The sequence below is a fragment of the Lacerta agilis genome, chromosome 3, assembly GCF_009819535.1.
Source record: "Lacerta agilis isolate rLacAgi1 chromosome 3, rLacAgi1.pri, whole genome shotgun sequence".
Taxonomy (NCBI): Eukaryota; Metazoa; Chordata; class Lepidosauria; order Squamata; family Lacertidae; genus Lacerta; species Lacerta agilis.
The window spans coordinates 71,472,905-71,489,555 of record NC_046314.1 but is presented as its reverse complement, the minus strand read 5'-3'; the positions used below and the strand labels follow the sequence as shown (position 1 = coordinate 71,489,555).

General features: G+C 45.5%; 1 protein-coding gene across 2 annotated transcripts in view; it reads right to left on the bottom strand.

Moving 5' to 3' along the window:
• Positions 1-6,448, bottom strand: part of FAM120B (family with sequence similarity 120B) — a 35,710-nt gene extending 29,262 nt beyond the window's left edge. The window contains exons 1-4 of one of the 2 annotated variants that reach the window (XM_033144228.1): positions 6,377-6,448; positions 2,546-3,602; positions 2,100-2,277; positions 50-145 (exon numbers count right to left, since the gene is read on the bottom strand). In XM_033144228.1, the coding sequence (XP_033000119.1) occupies positions 50-145; positions 2,100-2,277; positions 2,546-3,565 (1,294 nt within the window). In that variant the 5' untranslated portion in view covers positions 3,566-3,602; positions 6,377-6,448. Of the gene's footprint in view, positions 1-49; positions 146-2,099; positions 2,278-2,545; positions 3,603-6,046; positions 6,251-6,376 lie in introns of those variants that run through there. The other variant, XM_033144229.1, reaches the window with a different exon arrangement.
• Between the last annotated feature and the right edge of the window lie 10,203 nt (positions 6,449-16,651).

Here is a 16,651-nt window from a genome sequence, read left to right as displayed (position 1 = left end):
TTGTGTATTTAGTTATCAATTTTCAATACAAAATGAAATTTCATTCTACCTGGGAGTTCCTTGGGTTGTACCAAGTCCGGTTGTTCCAGAGAATTCCCAGCGTACACAAACCACTCCTTTACTACAGGGTAGGTTCCATTGACATCTAAGGAATAGAGAATTGGATCAATGAACCAATAAGAGAACTGACATTTTCCATAGATAAAGGCTGCAATCCCATATCCAACCAACATTGGAGTAAGTCTGGCTAGATACAGTGGAAACAAAATAGAAAATTCTTTTCAGTAGCACCTTAGAGACCAACTGTGTTTGTTCTTGGTATGAGCTTTCATGTGCATGCACACTTCTTCAGATACCTGTAACTAGATACAGTGGGACTTTCTTCTGCATCAATATGCATAGGATTGTATTGACAAATGAACTGTTAAAATTCAAGAAAAGGGAAATACAGTGGTACCTTGGTACTCGAACGGCTTGGCTCCCAAACAAATGGGCTCCCGAACACTGCAAACCTGGAAACAAGCAAGTGTTCCAGTTTGCAAATGTTTTTCGAAAGCCAAACATTCGACGCAGCTTTCGCTTGAGTGCAGGAAGCTCCTGCAACCAATCAGAAGCCGCGCCTTGGTTTTCAAATGGTTTCGGGAGTCGAATGGATTCCCGGAACGGATTAAGTTCGAGAACCAAGGTACTACTGTATTTAATACCCTAATTCTATACGTCACATAGCTGTGATACGACAAGACAGACAGCAGTAGGCACTGACTTACCTACCTCGGCATGCCATGTAAGCTATCGTGACAGTGTTGAATAAAAGTTGCAATACCATGCCAGTTTACTACCATGTTTTGGATGTGGATGTTTGAACCAAGTTTCATAGTAGGTTTGAAGCCTTTAGGTTAGCATATCGTTAAATTGCCCCAGTTCTGCTTTCCCTGCTTGCTCCCATATTTTGCATATTTTGTCAATTTGTCCACAAACAAAGGAAGTCTTCAAGACTCTCGTATTTCTGCACGAGACAATTCTTTGCAGGGAAGTCCCTCTGATATAGCAAGGGTGAAGAACCTCTGGCCCACAGACCAAACATGGACCTCCAGGCCTCTCCATTTGGCCCGCAAGCCCATTTTCAGGAAGCCACAACCACCTGTCCCACACCCGGCATCACTATGTCAAGTGGGTGGCCCTGCTCATCTGCCAGATTTGGCTTGGCAGGGGTGGAGGAGATAAAGATCTGGCTCTCTGACGAAGAAAGGTTCCTCACCTTGAGATACAGAACAACTGTCTAGCCTAACAGGATCAGGCCAACCACAGTGGTCAGGCAGATGCAACAATATACTGTACAGTCTGGAACTGTACTGGAACTATACTTCCGTTTTTATATTTGGAATTATTTTCAAATGTTTATATTGTTTAACATAAGGAACTGTTTAAGTTGTGAGATATATATATATATATATAGCAAGCTTTAAGTAAAAATAAATGGTTTGAATATTTTAAATTCTGTTTCTGTGTTGACTGGCCAATGACCATATAGTTCAGGCCTGAATAACTGATTTATTTATTTTTTAAAGGAGGTAACACTTTGGGATCAATCCTCCAACCAAACTCACAATTGTTATTTCAACCCCTGAATAAAACATCACATTTTTTTTCAAACAACACAATCTTTTTGTGGTTTGTTTTTTTTAAAACTTACAAAGCTAGTCTGAACATACACGTTTTGCTCGACTTTCTGATCATTAACAGCTTTCATGACTGTTTTATTACCACTAGGGGGGAAAAATAATCACCTTAAAAGGTTCAAAAATGCACCAACATGTAAGTACACCCTGTTCTTATTTTTATTGTTTCTAATGGCCTTCTCCTTAATAACTGCATGTAGAATGCCTACAGCATCAAGTCCTATATTTCATACAGACGTGAGCCTCTCAAAAGTGGATGGGGAGATTTCACATTTCAACAAAATATTTTGAGAAGCCTGTGAATAAAAATGTGACCCAGCTCACAATCTGGTGCCCTTCATATGTTTTGGACTAGAACTCCTTTCAGCCCTATCCAGTAGGACCAGTTACATTGCACTGAAATTCCAGCACAGCGTTTACCTTTTGCAGACTCCAGCAGAAGAGAATAGATATGCTGACGGGCAGGGAGAAAGATAAGTGCTTGTCCAGGAAGCTCTGTATCATCTTCATCTTCAAAAGTGTTGCTGCATTCATCCTCTCCACTGCACATGAAAGAGTATGCATGGCTTTCAGCTCTCACATGTTTTTCTTTAGCTATCTGTTCACAAGAGACCCAGATATATTATTTGCTTGTATCTGCTGTCACTTTGTATTTGTGATTCTTTTCTATTTTACAGCATTAGGATGCCAAAGAAGAACTAGCACAAGAGAAGGGCAAATGACCTCCTCTCCAAAAAACAAGTGTCTTGAGGTAATAAAGCAAATGATAAAAATACAATATGCATGTATCACACACGTGTGCATAAGTCCAAGGTACAACAGGGCATTCATAACTATACAAAAAGAAACTTCAATAGCTTAATTACCTGCAGGATCTCCTGATCTAAACACAGGGGCACTTCTTGTTTGACTGATGCCGCTGAGCGATGTAAGAAGTCACAAGGAAGCCATGGAGACTGCTGCCCAGGCAGGAGATAAGACTCTATCCCACTGCAAAGTAGCAATTTATCTGATCCCAAAGGCAACGTTTCTGCTAAAGCTATCAAACTACCATATGAACGCGAAATAGATGAAATATAGTTTGCCACGGCTAGAATCATGCTACTCCTTTTATTAGAGCCCTGGCTTTTTGCACAGTATGAAGCAACGCACTGATTCCGAAAACGTCCCATAACCTTTTCTGGTACTATATCTGTGCCAAGGATGCAGGCAAGAAGGGGGAGATCTGTTGGATAGAGGCCCAACCTGCTGCAGAGATTCTGCCTTGAGAACATCACTGTATCTAGCCTGTGCAAGTGGAGCTCCTTAATGGAAAAATAGGGAACAGTGTCAAAAATCAGATAGTCTGTGTCCTCTGCAAGAATCCCCATGCAGTTGTTATCCAGTGCATAAGATGCCACTTCATAGTCTGCCTCTCGTAATGAACATATTGTCTCTTGACCGAGGGTCTTCAAGCCGAAGCGCGTAAAAGTAGCCAACCCAGATGGAATAAAGAACATTTCTCTCCCGGGTTGCCGCTTATAGGTCTTGATGAACCGAAAGATCTTGGCTATTTCTTTGCCATTATCCAATCTCCGCCTAACCCATTCACGTCGCTTCTTCTGCTCCACCAAACCATCAAAGTAAAACACAAGTTTGATACCAGCTGCTGTAAAGGTATTTATGAAACGATCCAGTATAGAAAGATATTCGCGCCACTGGCCACCACAAACCCACGATTCTGCTGTGTACCACTTTCGAAGACAAGACATGGCATCTACCACAAGGACAGGAGTAGACCCAGGATACTTGCTGCGGTGCTTTTCTGCCACTACTTTCAGGTTTACTGCTGTACATGCACCCGGACAGTCATTGGTCACAAACGAATACAAGCCTTTAACGCCCATATTGCAGCGATATGTAAAGTTCAGTTTCTTCAATAACCTAAAGAAACGAAAACACATAAACAGTAAGACAAATCATTCGGAGGACAATTTCAATAAGGAAGGCTACCATACAAATCCACAGAACTGTAAAAGAGATTCATCGGCAAAAGGGTTGCTCGTCCATAGCACGCAGTGGATGCAACACATCTAGATTCCTGAGAGAAGGGACTGAAACAAACTTTCATCAATAACGGTTGGGGTCCAAAGAACCATCTAACTTGTTCCACATATCCAAAGAAGGTTAAGACTTGTGTTTCCTGAATGGCATCCTTAACTTTTGAAAGTGGAAGCTTTTGAAACTAATCGGAATTTTGAAAGCCATTTATTTGGTGATGTGGCATGGAGGATTTGCATGCCAAAAGTAGCTCTTTGGATCTTGGCCCATGTCTTTATCGTATCTCTATCTCAGGTTTTTTCTCCCCATTGTACCCTTGCCACCAGCTGAAGGTAGAAAACTACCCTTCAGCTATAAGACCTAGCTTCCCACACAGCCTTTTCCGTGGGTGCAGCCAGGATTTATGTTGGGGGGCAGGCTTCATGATAAGGCAACAGAACCTCAGTTAGTTAAGGTTTTATTGATTTACTTGATGGGGGAGGGCAGCTGCCCATGGCCTTTTTTGGGTTAGACCCCATGGTGGCATTAGGCAAGCAGAAGTGCTTCAACTCACAAAAGACCAGACAACTTATTTTCACTGACACTTCCCACACACTGCGCCCTCTAAATAGTCAGATAGATGTTTAAATAAATTAAATTTTACATGATTAAATTCATGGGCTCACAATGAGATGAGATAAGTAATTAGGTATAAATACCAGCAGTACAGTCTCCTATCATCCAGTTAAAGCAAGGAAAGAACTGTTTCCAAAATGCATATGGGAAATCAGAAAAATGCAATTTTAAGTAGCCGTGATATAAAAAGAACCTCCCTTAAAAAATGAACTTTTATCTGCAATCCTACCCACACATACTAAGGAATAAGCCTAACTGAGCACAATGACACTTACCTCTGAGCAGTGCTTTTTTTCTTACAAAATGTTTAGGGGTACTCTCATTTTCCTACTCATATTGAAATACTGCCCCTCAATCAGGCCAAGCTTAGATTCACAAAAATTTTAGGGGTATGCATACCCCTGCATCCCCCCAGAAAAAAGCACTGCCTCTGAGTAGTATGCTCAGGATTACACAGTTAATAATGCAATACTTTCTTTTCCTTTTTTACATTACTGAAAAGAAATCTCCCTCATTTCTAACACAAACAGTGAAGAAATACACTGCAAGTTTTAATTAGGCTGGTGTCTATCTTTCGCACGACTGATTTCTCACATTTTCAATTACAAAGCACCTACAAAGTGTTACATTCAGTACACGCTACTCAAATAAGGTGATTGCAGATTGCTAATTTTCCATTTTAAAAGCTGACAGTGGGTTTACTTTCTAACTTCATGGTTCAAAAATCCCAACCCTTCATGTGCAATTTACAAGTTCCTTTTCATTGTAACACCAGAATATATTACTAAAACACTGCAATGTCTACTCAGAATTAAGTACCACTGAGTTCATTGGGACTTTCTCCCAGGCAAGAAGGCATAGGATTGCAGCCCAACACAATCTAAAACTAACATGAAATTACTTTTTCAGAGATGCTACTGAATGCCCTTCCTCGGGTGCACAGTTAAATGAACACTCCCTGACAATTCTAAGATTTGCTATAACAGGCTTAACTGAGGCCTGAAACCTTGTGCATAAAAGAGATCGGAAGTTAAATATGGGCATAATTAAACTCTTCACAGAGCCGTGTCCAATGTTTCAGCTCATCATCACTAAAATGTCTCAAATACCTACAGAAACTATTATCATATAGCTATGCCCGCCCAGTGACATGAAACGGTGAAGGTGTGAGTGTCCTCCTCACCTTGCTTCCCTTCCTCTCAACCCAAATTTTCTCACACCCTCTCCTTTTTGGAGGATCCCTGGTAGGAAAAAAAAATGCAGATTGAGAGAGAAGGCAGTGAAAATGTCCTATGGATGATGGAGAATTAATGGAGGTAACAGGAAGCTTACTATCCACATCAGTGCCGGATTTATGTATAAACTAAACAAGCTATAGCTTAGGGCCCCACTCTCTTGTGCCCCCCACAAATTCAAAGGGGAAAAACTGGATGTACATTTCCAAAATATAAGATAAACAAATGAAATAAAACCTACATACATACAGCAACTGTGTTTTGTGTTGTGTAGGCTCCTATGATGTAAGTAATGGGCCCCTAAAATATCATTGGTTTGCTCATTTCTACATATAGGGTGCCTACATTCTGCATGTGCAAATGGCTTTAGATACCTATTACCCGGTAGGTCCATAAATTAGCATATATTCAACACAAAAAAACAGCGACAATTTGTTGTTGACAAAGGACAGCTGGACATATAAAGGGCCCCATTACCTTCAATAGCTTAGGGCCTCGCCAAACCTAAATCCGGCCCTGATCCACATTAAACAGTTATGGATGAGCTCCTGATGCTGCTACCTGTCAAGGCAGCCTATATTATGACAAACTGGCAGATAAGAAGGGCTGGCACTGCCAAAGGCCCCTCTATGAATATCCAGTCCCCTAAATGGAGGTGGCACAACCTCTCAACAGAATTCCTTGTCTGAAAGGCTCACCAGGCCACCTGACTGTGCCATTTTCTGGGTGCATAAAGGCAACGACCTGCGTTGTGCCTTAAGGAGAGAAGCCGCCCGCCCTCGCCCTCGCGCTGACAACGCCACTAACCCGCCTCCACGGCCGCCTCTGCACCCTTTCGTACACCGACGCCAAGGGGCTAGAGACTGCACGCGTCTCTCGCGAAACTTCCGGTTCCCGGTGGCCTTTCTCAGGAGCCATATGCGGGGAGGAAAGACGCCGGAAATTAACGCGAAGCCTCACAAGGGGTTAGGCTCTCAGTGCTTTAAAATAACTGGACCCTTACGAGATGGAGGTATGATATACGCTGTAAAATAAAAGGGCGCTGGCGTTTTATTTCAGCCTCGGCGTGAGCGCTCCCCTCTTCTACGCCTCACAAACAGAAATCCCGGAGAGAGAAGTGAATTGTGAGAAAGGTTTTGCCCTCAGGATTTCAAAGTAATGTAACCTAAACGCTCCCCTTTGGTTCCAGTGCAGGTCATACCCCGCCCCCAAAACAGAGCAAGCGATCCAGGGTTAAAATGATACTGGATAGGACAGGAACCCCATGTTGGCATTCAGAAATGCGGGACAGCCAGGCATTCAACAAGTACGTGGGATAGTATTTCTGCATCTTGTGCAGCCTTGGAAAGGAACACTTTGGACTACTGCAATGCCCTCCACGTGGAGCCACCTATGAAGGTGACTCGGAAACTACAACTAATCCAGAACGTGGCAGACTGGGAGCGGACACCGGGACCATATAACACCAGTCCTAAAGGATCTACATTGGCTCCCAGTAAGTTTCCAAGCACAATTCAAAGTGCGTGAGCTGACCTGTAACACCCTAAATAGCTTTGGCCCACCAAAACTGTTGAGCTTTTCTTGGGAACAAACTCAAATTGTTGAGCTTCTTGGGGGAAACCTCCACTGCTTTGCCATACACCTGGGGTTTTCCTGACATTTTGCCCCCCCAACACGCTTTTTACACCCCAAAACAAGGACTGATGTGTATGTAGCAAGCCTACGCAGACACTGAGGTCCAGCTCCAAGGGTCTTCTGGCAGTTCCCTCCCTGCGAGTAGTGAGGTTACAGGGAACCAGGCAGAGGGCCTTCTCAGTAGCGGCGCCCGCCATGTGGAACGCCCTCCCATCAGATGTCAAGGAAATAAGCAACTGACTTTCAGAAGACACCTGAAGGCAGCCCTGTCTAGTGAAGTTTTTAAATGTTTGATGTTTTATCATGTTTTTAATATTCTGTTGGGAGCAGTGGCGGAGTAAGGCTCCGCGGTACCCGGGGCGGCAAAGGAAACGCCCCGGGGGCGGGGCGTCGTGACATCACATTGTGACGTCATGACGCTCCGCCCCCAGGGCGTTTCCGGGGGTGCCGGCGCCGCTTCTGCAGCCCTCTTTTAAGCTGAAGAGCTCGCTTTTAAGCTCTCCGGCTCAAAAGGAGGCTGTGGAAGCGGCGATCCGATGACAGAGTGCGCCTGCGCGTGCAGGCGCACTCCGTCGTCGGGCCGTGCGCTGCCACTCCCAGGGTGACGGATGGAGCGGCAGCGCGTGGGAATGGTGGGAGGGGCTGCCTCTTGTCCCCCCCACGTGCCGCCGTTCGCTCCGTTGCCCCAGGAGCAGCAGCACCGCACACACCGTGCGCTGCTGCTCCCGGGGGGACGGAGCCAGCGGCAGCGCGTGGGGCTGACAAGCGCCGGCCCCTCCTGCCACTCCCCACGCTGCCGGTCACCCCGGGAGCAGCAGCGCTGCACGGACAGGGTGCTCCCTCGGCTGTGCGCTGTTGCTCCTGGGGTGACGGAGGGAGCGGCAGCGCTTGGGAATGGCGGGAGGGGCTGCCGCTTGTCACCCCCATGCGCCGCCGCTCGCTCCGGTCGCCCCAGGAGCAACAGCGCACGGCCGAGGGAGCACCCCATCCGTGCAGCGCTGCTGCTCCCGGGGTGACCGGCGTTGCCTGGGGAGTGGCGGGAGGGGCGCCGCTTGTCGCCCCCACCCGCCGCTTGTCGCCCCCACCCGCCGCTTGTGGCCCCTGTCGCCCGGGGGCGTACCGCCCCCAGCGCCCCCCCCCTAGCGACGCCCCTGGTTGGGAGCTGCCCAGAGTGGCTGGGGCATCCCAGTCAGATGGGTGGCATATTATTATTATTATTATTATTATTATTACAAACCTTTCCCTGGTTCAAGCCCAACTCTGGATCAGTGATGCCAACGCATTAGGCCAACACATTTCTGGCGATCCCTTGAACCTGCTGACAGGGCACAGCATCAAACACCCCACTCATGTGTATTCCAAAGTAAGCACCACAGGGCTTGGCAGGGCTGGGCTTACTCCCAGGAAAGCGTGCGTAGGATTACAGCCACACAGCCCTATCCTATGCATATATTTACATGCAAGGAACATCCGCCAAGTTCAATTGAGCTTGTTCCCAGGGAAAGTATGTTTAACAGTCCACGTGAGACGATTTGGTGTAGCGGTTAGACTGTTAATTAGGCATAGGATCTGGGAGACCAGGATTCAAATTCAGCCACACTCATGAAGCTCAGCGAGTGACCTTGGACCAGCCACTGCCTCTCGGCCTAAAACCACCTTGCAGGGATGCTGTGTGGATGAAATGGGGAGAGAAGAAACATGTATGACTCCTTATAGAGAATGTAAGTATTATAGATGGATACTCAGAAGACTGCTGTGTATCAGCAAAGTGAGGCCCGCTACGTTGGACGGGGCTTACTCCCTAAGCAGTTGCAGCAACAGGAACTGGCACTTCTGCCACTATTTAAGAACATCTCTGTGGGGTTAGACCAAAGGCTCCTCGGTTCTCACAGGGCTCAACAAGATGCCCACAGGAAGCCCCCAAACAGGACCTGAATGCAGCAAGGACCTTCCCTCCCCACTTGGGAGTCTCTTCAACCAGCATTTAGAGACAAACAACCTCCGACAGTGGACGTGGAAAATAGCCGCTGTGGCTAGTGGCCACTGATTTGAACAGCATTCATAGAATCATAGAACTGTAGAGTTGGAAGGAACCCTGTGGGTCATCTAGTCCAACCCCTTGCAGTGGAGGAATCCTGCCCAGCACCATTCCAGAAGCTGACAAGAGGAAGAAGCCCAAATTATGATTTATGCTTCAACTCTCCTTGATAAAACAACCCTTAACTTCTCTGCTGCTGCTGCTGCCTGCCCAAGCTTCCTCCTCTCACCACTAGGCCGGCTGCCTTTTTTCCTACTTAAAACACCTCGAGTTCTATTCTGACGGGCAGCGAGGGAAGCAATTTCACCAAAGGAAATATAGAATCACGTTTTCCCCCCCCCCCTTCCTTCCTGAGTAGAGTATAATTCGGAACGGGAAAGCACCTCTCTGTCTGCCCCAAAGTTTCACTACATCCCCCGTTTACTTCCTTTGCTCGGAATGCAACGGCGTCTATGGCAACCTGAAGTGAGCGCTGCGTGGAGCGCTTTCATTAATGAGCTATCTCTTTGCGAAAGCGCCGGCGCCGGTTGGGAAAGGCGTGGCGGACAGAGATGGAGAGAGAGAGCGCCCTGTTTAGCATCCCGCCCGCGAGCCCGTTAGGATTTCTGCCGCGTCCCTTTTTCTTATCTCTATGGTTCTTCCCGGACCGAGAAAGTGCGGGAGTCGACCACGTGACCCTGGCGCCCGCGGCCGGAGTCTCTTCCTCGAAGTTGGCGCCGCCCCCTCGCCGTGGAATTAGAGGCGGAGCCGAGGAAGCCTCGAATCGTAGAATGAATGGCAGAGCTGGAAGGGATCCCGAGGGTCATCTAGTCCAGCCCCCTACAATGCAGGAATTCTCAGCTAGATCATAGGATCGTAGAAGCAGACGAGGAGGAGAATGGCAAAGAGAACTTGCGCAGGACAGGCTGGTAATACACACAACTTGCTCAGCTTTGAAGCCTCCTCTTTTTGCATTGCCGCTTATTTATCATTGGCTGCCGCAGTAAGAGCACAAGGCCAATTCACGTGAGGCTTTCCGCGTGCGTATTGTTTGTTTCTTTGTTTATTTCATACAATTGACACTGAGGGGTCCTTGCATATGCTCTGCTACAACTTATACCGCCCCATAAATCTTTGTCATCTTCTATATGCTTCATACCCGTCCCCTCTTAATTTCTCCCTGAGGTTTTTCTCTCCCGTTGAAATGAAAGAGAAATGTTTATATTTCTTCCATGCTTGATTAATCCTTGATTAAAAGCAATGTTGTCTGCTGTTGTCATTCCTTAATACCAAGTGTAGCCTATAGTTAATGTTCACAAATAATCAAGCTTCATGCTAATTTGCTTCTTTTTCTGTTGAAAGGCAAACTTTTTAATGTCTTCTTTCTGTCTGCTAATTGCTAAGGCAGGGGACGTGGGGCAATACTATTAAAACTATAGGTGTCTCCTTAAATGTTCAATGAAATTGTTTTTAAAGATTTGTTTAAACGTCCCTCCCCTTTTCATCATCATCATCATCAACAACAATACTACCCAGTTTTTGCTTCTGCTGCTTCTTTTTTTATTGGGAATCTTTTCTCTGTGTCTCTTTCTTGGAGTTGGGCTTTAAAAAGATGGTTTCCTAGCAGCAGAATGCAGAAGGCCCATTCATATTACAATGGGCAGAGAGGAAAGAAAGAGGCTGGTTTGTTTAAACTGCTTCTGTCTTCATTCACAGCCTGATATCCATGGGCATTGTGCCGGCTACAATAGAACTAAAGGACGTATTGTGGCCGAGAACAAATCAAAACAGAAGAAGCAATGATCAGAGAAAAGAGTCATGCAACAAAATTGTCCCCAAAATCGAAGTCTTACATCTGAGATTTATGTTACCTTTTTGCTGCTTGGCCTATTGACCAGTGTTTCGAATAACCACTAGAGTTTAATAAACAAAGCCTCACATGGGAACTTTCATGATCATTTGCAAAAGGCAGAAAAGATGCAGCCAGGGCAGTGGGTTTTTCTTTTCTTGTTTGTTCCTTTACCATTGTCCTCCTGGCCTTGCAGGAGTTTTGCATGGAAGAAGGGCACCGGTGGCTTTTCTTTAGCAGTGAGTCACATATGCTAAGTTTACAAAAAAAAAAAAATTAAAAAAATAACTGGTTTGGGGCCTAAAATATGCCCTCTTTCTCTCTCACGGACACACATATATGCACCCTAAGTCTGGATGGTGAGCTCCTCTCTGAAGTTCTCTGGCCATCACATGACCTACTTCAATCCGATAGGCAACAGGTGGAAGCTTGAATAACTTCACATATTTTTTCCGGGGGGAGTGGGGAGGGAAGGGGGCTCGATGGGGAGCCAATTGGAGGATTAGATCAGATGTTATTGCCAGTGGAAAAAATTAAACAGAGCAGTGCTCTGGGGAACACAGATTAATATATTTAGTGACTTTGCGTACACAAAGGCTTACCATTGTAACCACGTCTGAATGCCTGTGAATAGGATGGAACATATGCAGCCTGCCACCGCAGGTGCCCACATCTGTTATTCCCCAGGCAGATGCTCGCAGGGGGAAAAGGGGGAGCCCAGTTCAGAAGTAGGAGATCTGCCTCATCCCCAAACTCTTCTTTCACAACCACTTTCTGGAAAATACTTGCTTTAAGTAAAATGTGTGTGTGGGGGGGAGAGATAAGAAGGAAGAGCTTAATAGAAAATAATATATTTGAAACAGAATAGAGCTGCACAAGAGACAGAAGTAGAAGAGACACGACAGATAATAAGCAGCAGATATGTGGCTTTTTCTAATGCTGCAGTACTGCATTCACTTTATTTTGCAAACAGTCCCCCTGGGCTCTGCAGGACTTGGTTGTAAGCAAATCTATTTAGGATTGAGGTGTTTGGAACTGCCGATGAAATCCAAGGCCTTAAAAGAGCTGATATGAAATTTGAATGGTGGTTAACCATAGTAATGCAGTAAACATACCGTATTTTTCCGTGTATAAGACTAGGGGTTTTTTTTAACCAAAAAATTAGGTTTAAAATTGGGGCTCGTCTTATACACGGGTAGTGCTGAGGGGTGTTTTATTAATTTGGAGTCCCCCAAAATAGGGGGCATGTTATACATGGGGGCGTCTTATACACGGAAAAATACGGTACTTTGGAATGCAATTGATAATTGGCTTTTCAAGGTAGATGCCTAGCTGAAAATGAGACGGAGACGTTTTATTACTTAAGAAAATATTCCTAGACATTTTACTTACTAAAAGATTTATGTACTGCTTTTGACATATGTACCAAAGTAGTGTACATAAACTATACTGAAGTTTTTTTGTCAGCAGCAAATGTTAATATTAAATACTTAGATGGAATTATATGGCAAAAAGAGCATGCAACCCGTCTCATTCATTCTTATTGGGGTGTCTGGGATGTATTACTCTATGGTGTCAGGATTCAAGCCCCAACCTACAACCTCTTACACAGATACATGGGTAATAGCGGCAGCTACTTTTGAAAGAGAGGAACTCTGCACATGCTTGGAAGGACATTATTGTGTTCTATGTACCAACAACAGGTTCCAGAGCCAAATTAAGGGACTTGTGCCCACATTATTTTAAAGTAAGCGCCACTGAATTCAAGTGAGGTTCACTTCCAGGTAATCAAGGATAGGAGCCAACTGCATTGTTTGTTTAGTTATTTATTTGAAATATTTAAACTTACCTAGTGACTGAAATTCTCAAGGCTGTTTACAATGCATTTAAGATACAATGAAACAGGCAGTCAGCATCATTAGAGTCCTGGGCACTGGACTGGCTAGTGTGCCTTGTTTGCTTCCAGGGAAAAGGCACATGTTGGGCAAAAATATTGCTGCTTAATAGCCTGGTTCTTTCCTTGAAAGTCCTGTTGGACAAAAGGCCACTTCTGAGTCAACATGCATAGAGGATCTGGCTGCAGCACATAGTTGAAATGACGGAATTGGCTACTGCAAGTTGTAGTGATGACCTGCGGGGAAAGCACTGTTCCACTCCTACCCACCCACCCACCCCCAGCATTGGCCTGGCCACTATGAGAACAGAGTACTGGACTAGAAGGACCCTTGATCTGCTCCAGCAGGGCTCTTTTTGATGTTCTTCTGTTCCACTGGATATAATGGGACTTGCTTCTAAGCCAGTGGTTAAGATTACAGTCTTAGTTGGTCTCTAAGGTGCTACTGGAAGAAAAAAAAAAATTGTTTTGACTATGGCAGACCAACACGGCTACCTACCTGTAACTGAGTCTTCCTTGCAGAACGTCAATTGGATCCCCCACCCCACTGTTCTGAGCCGTGAAGGCCGCTTCAAAAGAAACCATCTCTGTCCACCCATTAAATGTTCTAAGCACACAGCAGGCATTGTGTTCTCATTCCAGCCACCATGTACTGCTTTTTCTGCATGGGTGTAAGGATCAGGCCCAACCTCATGTCACCACTTAACACAGCCCATGACATCACTCCATTCTCTCTAGGCAATGAATGGCTGGTCCTTTTGTTGTTCTAATCCTGTTCTCTTTGCCTTATGCAAAACTGGTTAGTTTTGTTTTGCATCCAGGGTGGAAAAGGGCAGTTCCAATATTGCCTTGCTCTACAGCCACAATAGCCAGCTTCACACCGTTTAAATGTGGCACCAAAGAAGAACGTTTAGTGGAAAACAGAAATACGTCATGACAGCAAAAGGATTTAAGTGTTTGGAAACTTGTGCAGATCTGTTTCAGAGTAAATGAGACTAAAATTATTTGTTTCTGTTGGAGGGAGTTTTGCAAAATGGTTTTTTACTTTTACTTAGACTTTACGTCCTGATCCTAAGCATCTTGGAAGAGAATTGATCCTTGTTTCAACCACTTACTTTTGGGATAGGGCCTTGTGGGTACATTTTTACGTGCCTATACTTAGAATATAATTTGTAATACATATTCAGTAAGGTGTATTGAATAGTCTGCCTTTTTAAAAAAATGTCTGTAACACAAATGTAAAACCAACATGGTCTAGAATGTCAAACTTGACAAACTTTTTTCCTGCCTTTTATCTCACTTTAACAATATTCACATGTGCCTGAGAGTAGCTTCAGGTAGGCTCAAAGGCGCTTTGGTGTCAAGTGTGAAAATTCCTTTGGTATTTTTGCTTCAACAGACTAAAGGCATTTTCACACATGACACCCTAAAAATTGCCTTTGAGTTCCTCTCACTATTTGTGTGCATATGGTTAATGCAGGACAGAAAGCAAAACAGGAACCATTTAAATTATATGTTGCCTTGTTGAAAAAACAATCAAAATTATATCTATATATATTTATATAATACGTGTTTGCGTATGCCTATTTGTGTGTATATCATGTAGCCACTGTAGATTTAACATTCACGTTGCAAAGATGGGAAATGCAAAAAAAAGTAACTTTTGTCCTTTCATATGACGTGCATGAAAGTACATGATTGCTTTCCAGGAATTAAACTCAGGATTGAATTTAGTAACTTTTTTAAAAAATGGTTTATAAATTTATTCCTATGTCCTTTGTTTATGTGTATTTCAAAGGGGTGGTAATCAAGACAATTGGCTGTGGATTACTTATCCCTTAATAACAGCCTCTTGTGGTTTTCCCTCTCCATAAGATGACAAGTATTGTGAAAGGGGCCAGGGCTGAATATTTGACCATCCTGATCATGAGTAGGAGAGGAGGTTAAGACAAGATGAACTGGAAGGTAACCAGTCCGCATTCAGTGACATTGAATATGCATCTTGGTTACTGCATGATAAGAAATCCAGAGTAAACGATACGGCGATACAACACCTGCCTCGGCGCCCCACCTTGTCATTGTGACAGGTCAGAGGAAGGATTATTTGTGACTACTTGGTGGTGAACAAAATGCACTCTGCACACACTTAGGATTACTTCATCTCATATTAGAATACTGAGGCCTAACTTGAAGGACGGGTTCCACCAGCTAGAATCCAGGCTTGTGTTCACACATGCTTATTTCTCACTGAAATGTCATGCCACGATTTGCACGTGGGAAAGTCACATTGCACGAAGTGGTGGACTGAGAGGACAGATGCGGTGGCCTGCTTTTTGTTCTTTTTAAAATGACTCCACAAACCCCCTCCACTAACTAAACTCAACCCTTCTTTCTGATGTGATAGCTTATGATACTCAGGAGATACTTTATGCTCGGGTGAATCCCGAAAAAGAAGCCACTCCCGCCCCCGCCTTCAATCTGAAAAGGTACAGCTCAGAATTCTATCGCTGCCTAACGCGTGGGAGGGCGGGGGCGCCCATCCGGCCCTCCCAGCGCAGTTCTTCCTGACCCAATGGGCTCCGTTCACGCTTCCCCGGAGCGAAGGCGAAGGGAGAAGCGATGCGCGCGCATCCCGCGGGGATCCGCTCTAAACCTTTGGTCGTGTGGATGCTGTACAGACGCGTAAGTAATTCAGGGGCGTCGTCCTAGCGAGAGACACGTGCACACACACACACACAATTTCTTTTGGCGACCCCGCGGGGAAATCTTACGTTGGGGAGCTATGGGCTCCATCGTTCTCTCTTTCTCTCTAATCTCCGCGGCCCATCGCGGCTGGCTTTATTTGCTCTAAGGCCCCGGCAGATGTTCCCTGGGCAGACATCGGCACGCGACTGACCTCAGCCCCTAGCAAGAATATTCAACCAATAATCCTTTCCAGTTCGAGGAGGGAGGCTAGAGAGAAGGGACGTGTCTCTCCACTGTCCCCAAAGACATTTCCCTTGTCCCAGCAGATCTCTAGCAGCCAAAACGTACAAGATGCGGGGGGGGGGGGGGGCAAAGAAAGAAATAACTCGGGTATAACCAAGCGGTAGAAACTGCCCCCCTTCCCCTCGAGTGAGCGTCCCGGTCGGTCTTGGAGGCCTTTCTCCTCCCCCCCCCCCACCTCATTTTCAATCAAGTCCAACCCCACATGTTGGGGCCACGATCAGATTTGCCTAGGGAAGGGGCTGGGAAGAGCAGCTGGCTGCAGCAATCTGATCGGAGAGACAAAGGAATGCCCCGTCGGTTCTGGGATCCCAGGTAAACACACAAGCTTTGTGATGAAAATGAGAGGCGAGGAGAGGGCCGGAGCAGATGATTTGCGATTTGAAAAAGGAGGGGGGGGAGAGCGGAGGGGGAGGGGAGCCCCCGAGCTGCTGCTTATCTATCATCTGGCTTCTCTGTGTGCCAGCTGAGCCACGCGACTGGCCCTTTCTTATTCTAATCAGCACATGCCTTTGCAACTTTCGACAGACCTGCGGGAGAAACTTCTGAAGAATTAGACTCCTCTCTTTTAAAAAGGAGGAGGAAAGGCATGTTCCTAACATGTATTTGTGAGCAATAGTTCGGCTGGAACTGCCAGACTCCTCTTTGGACACCCCCCTCGCCCCAAACAAACCGTCTCTGCTTTCCACCCACTTCATTTTT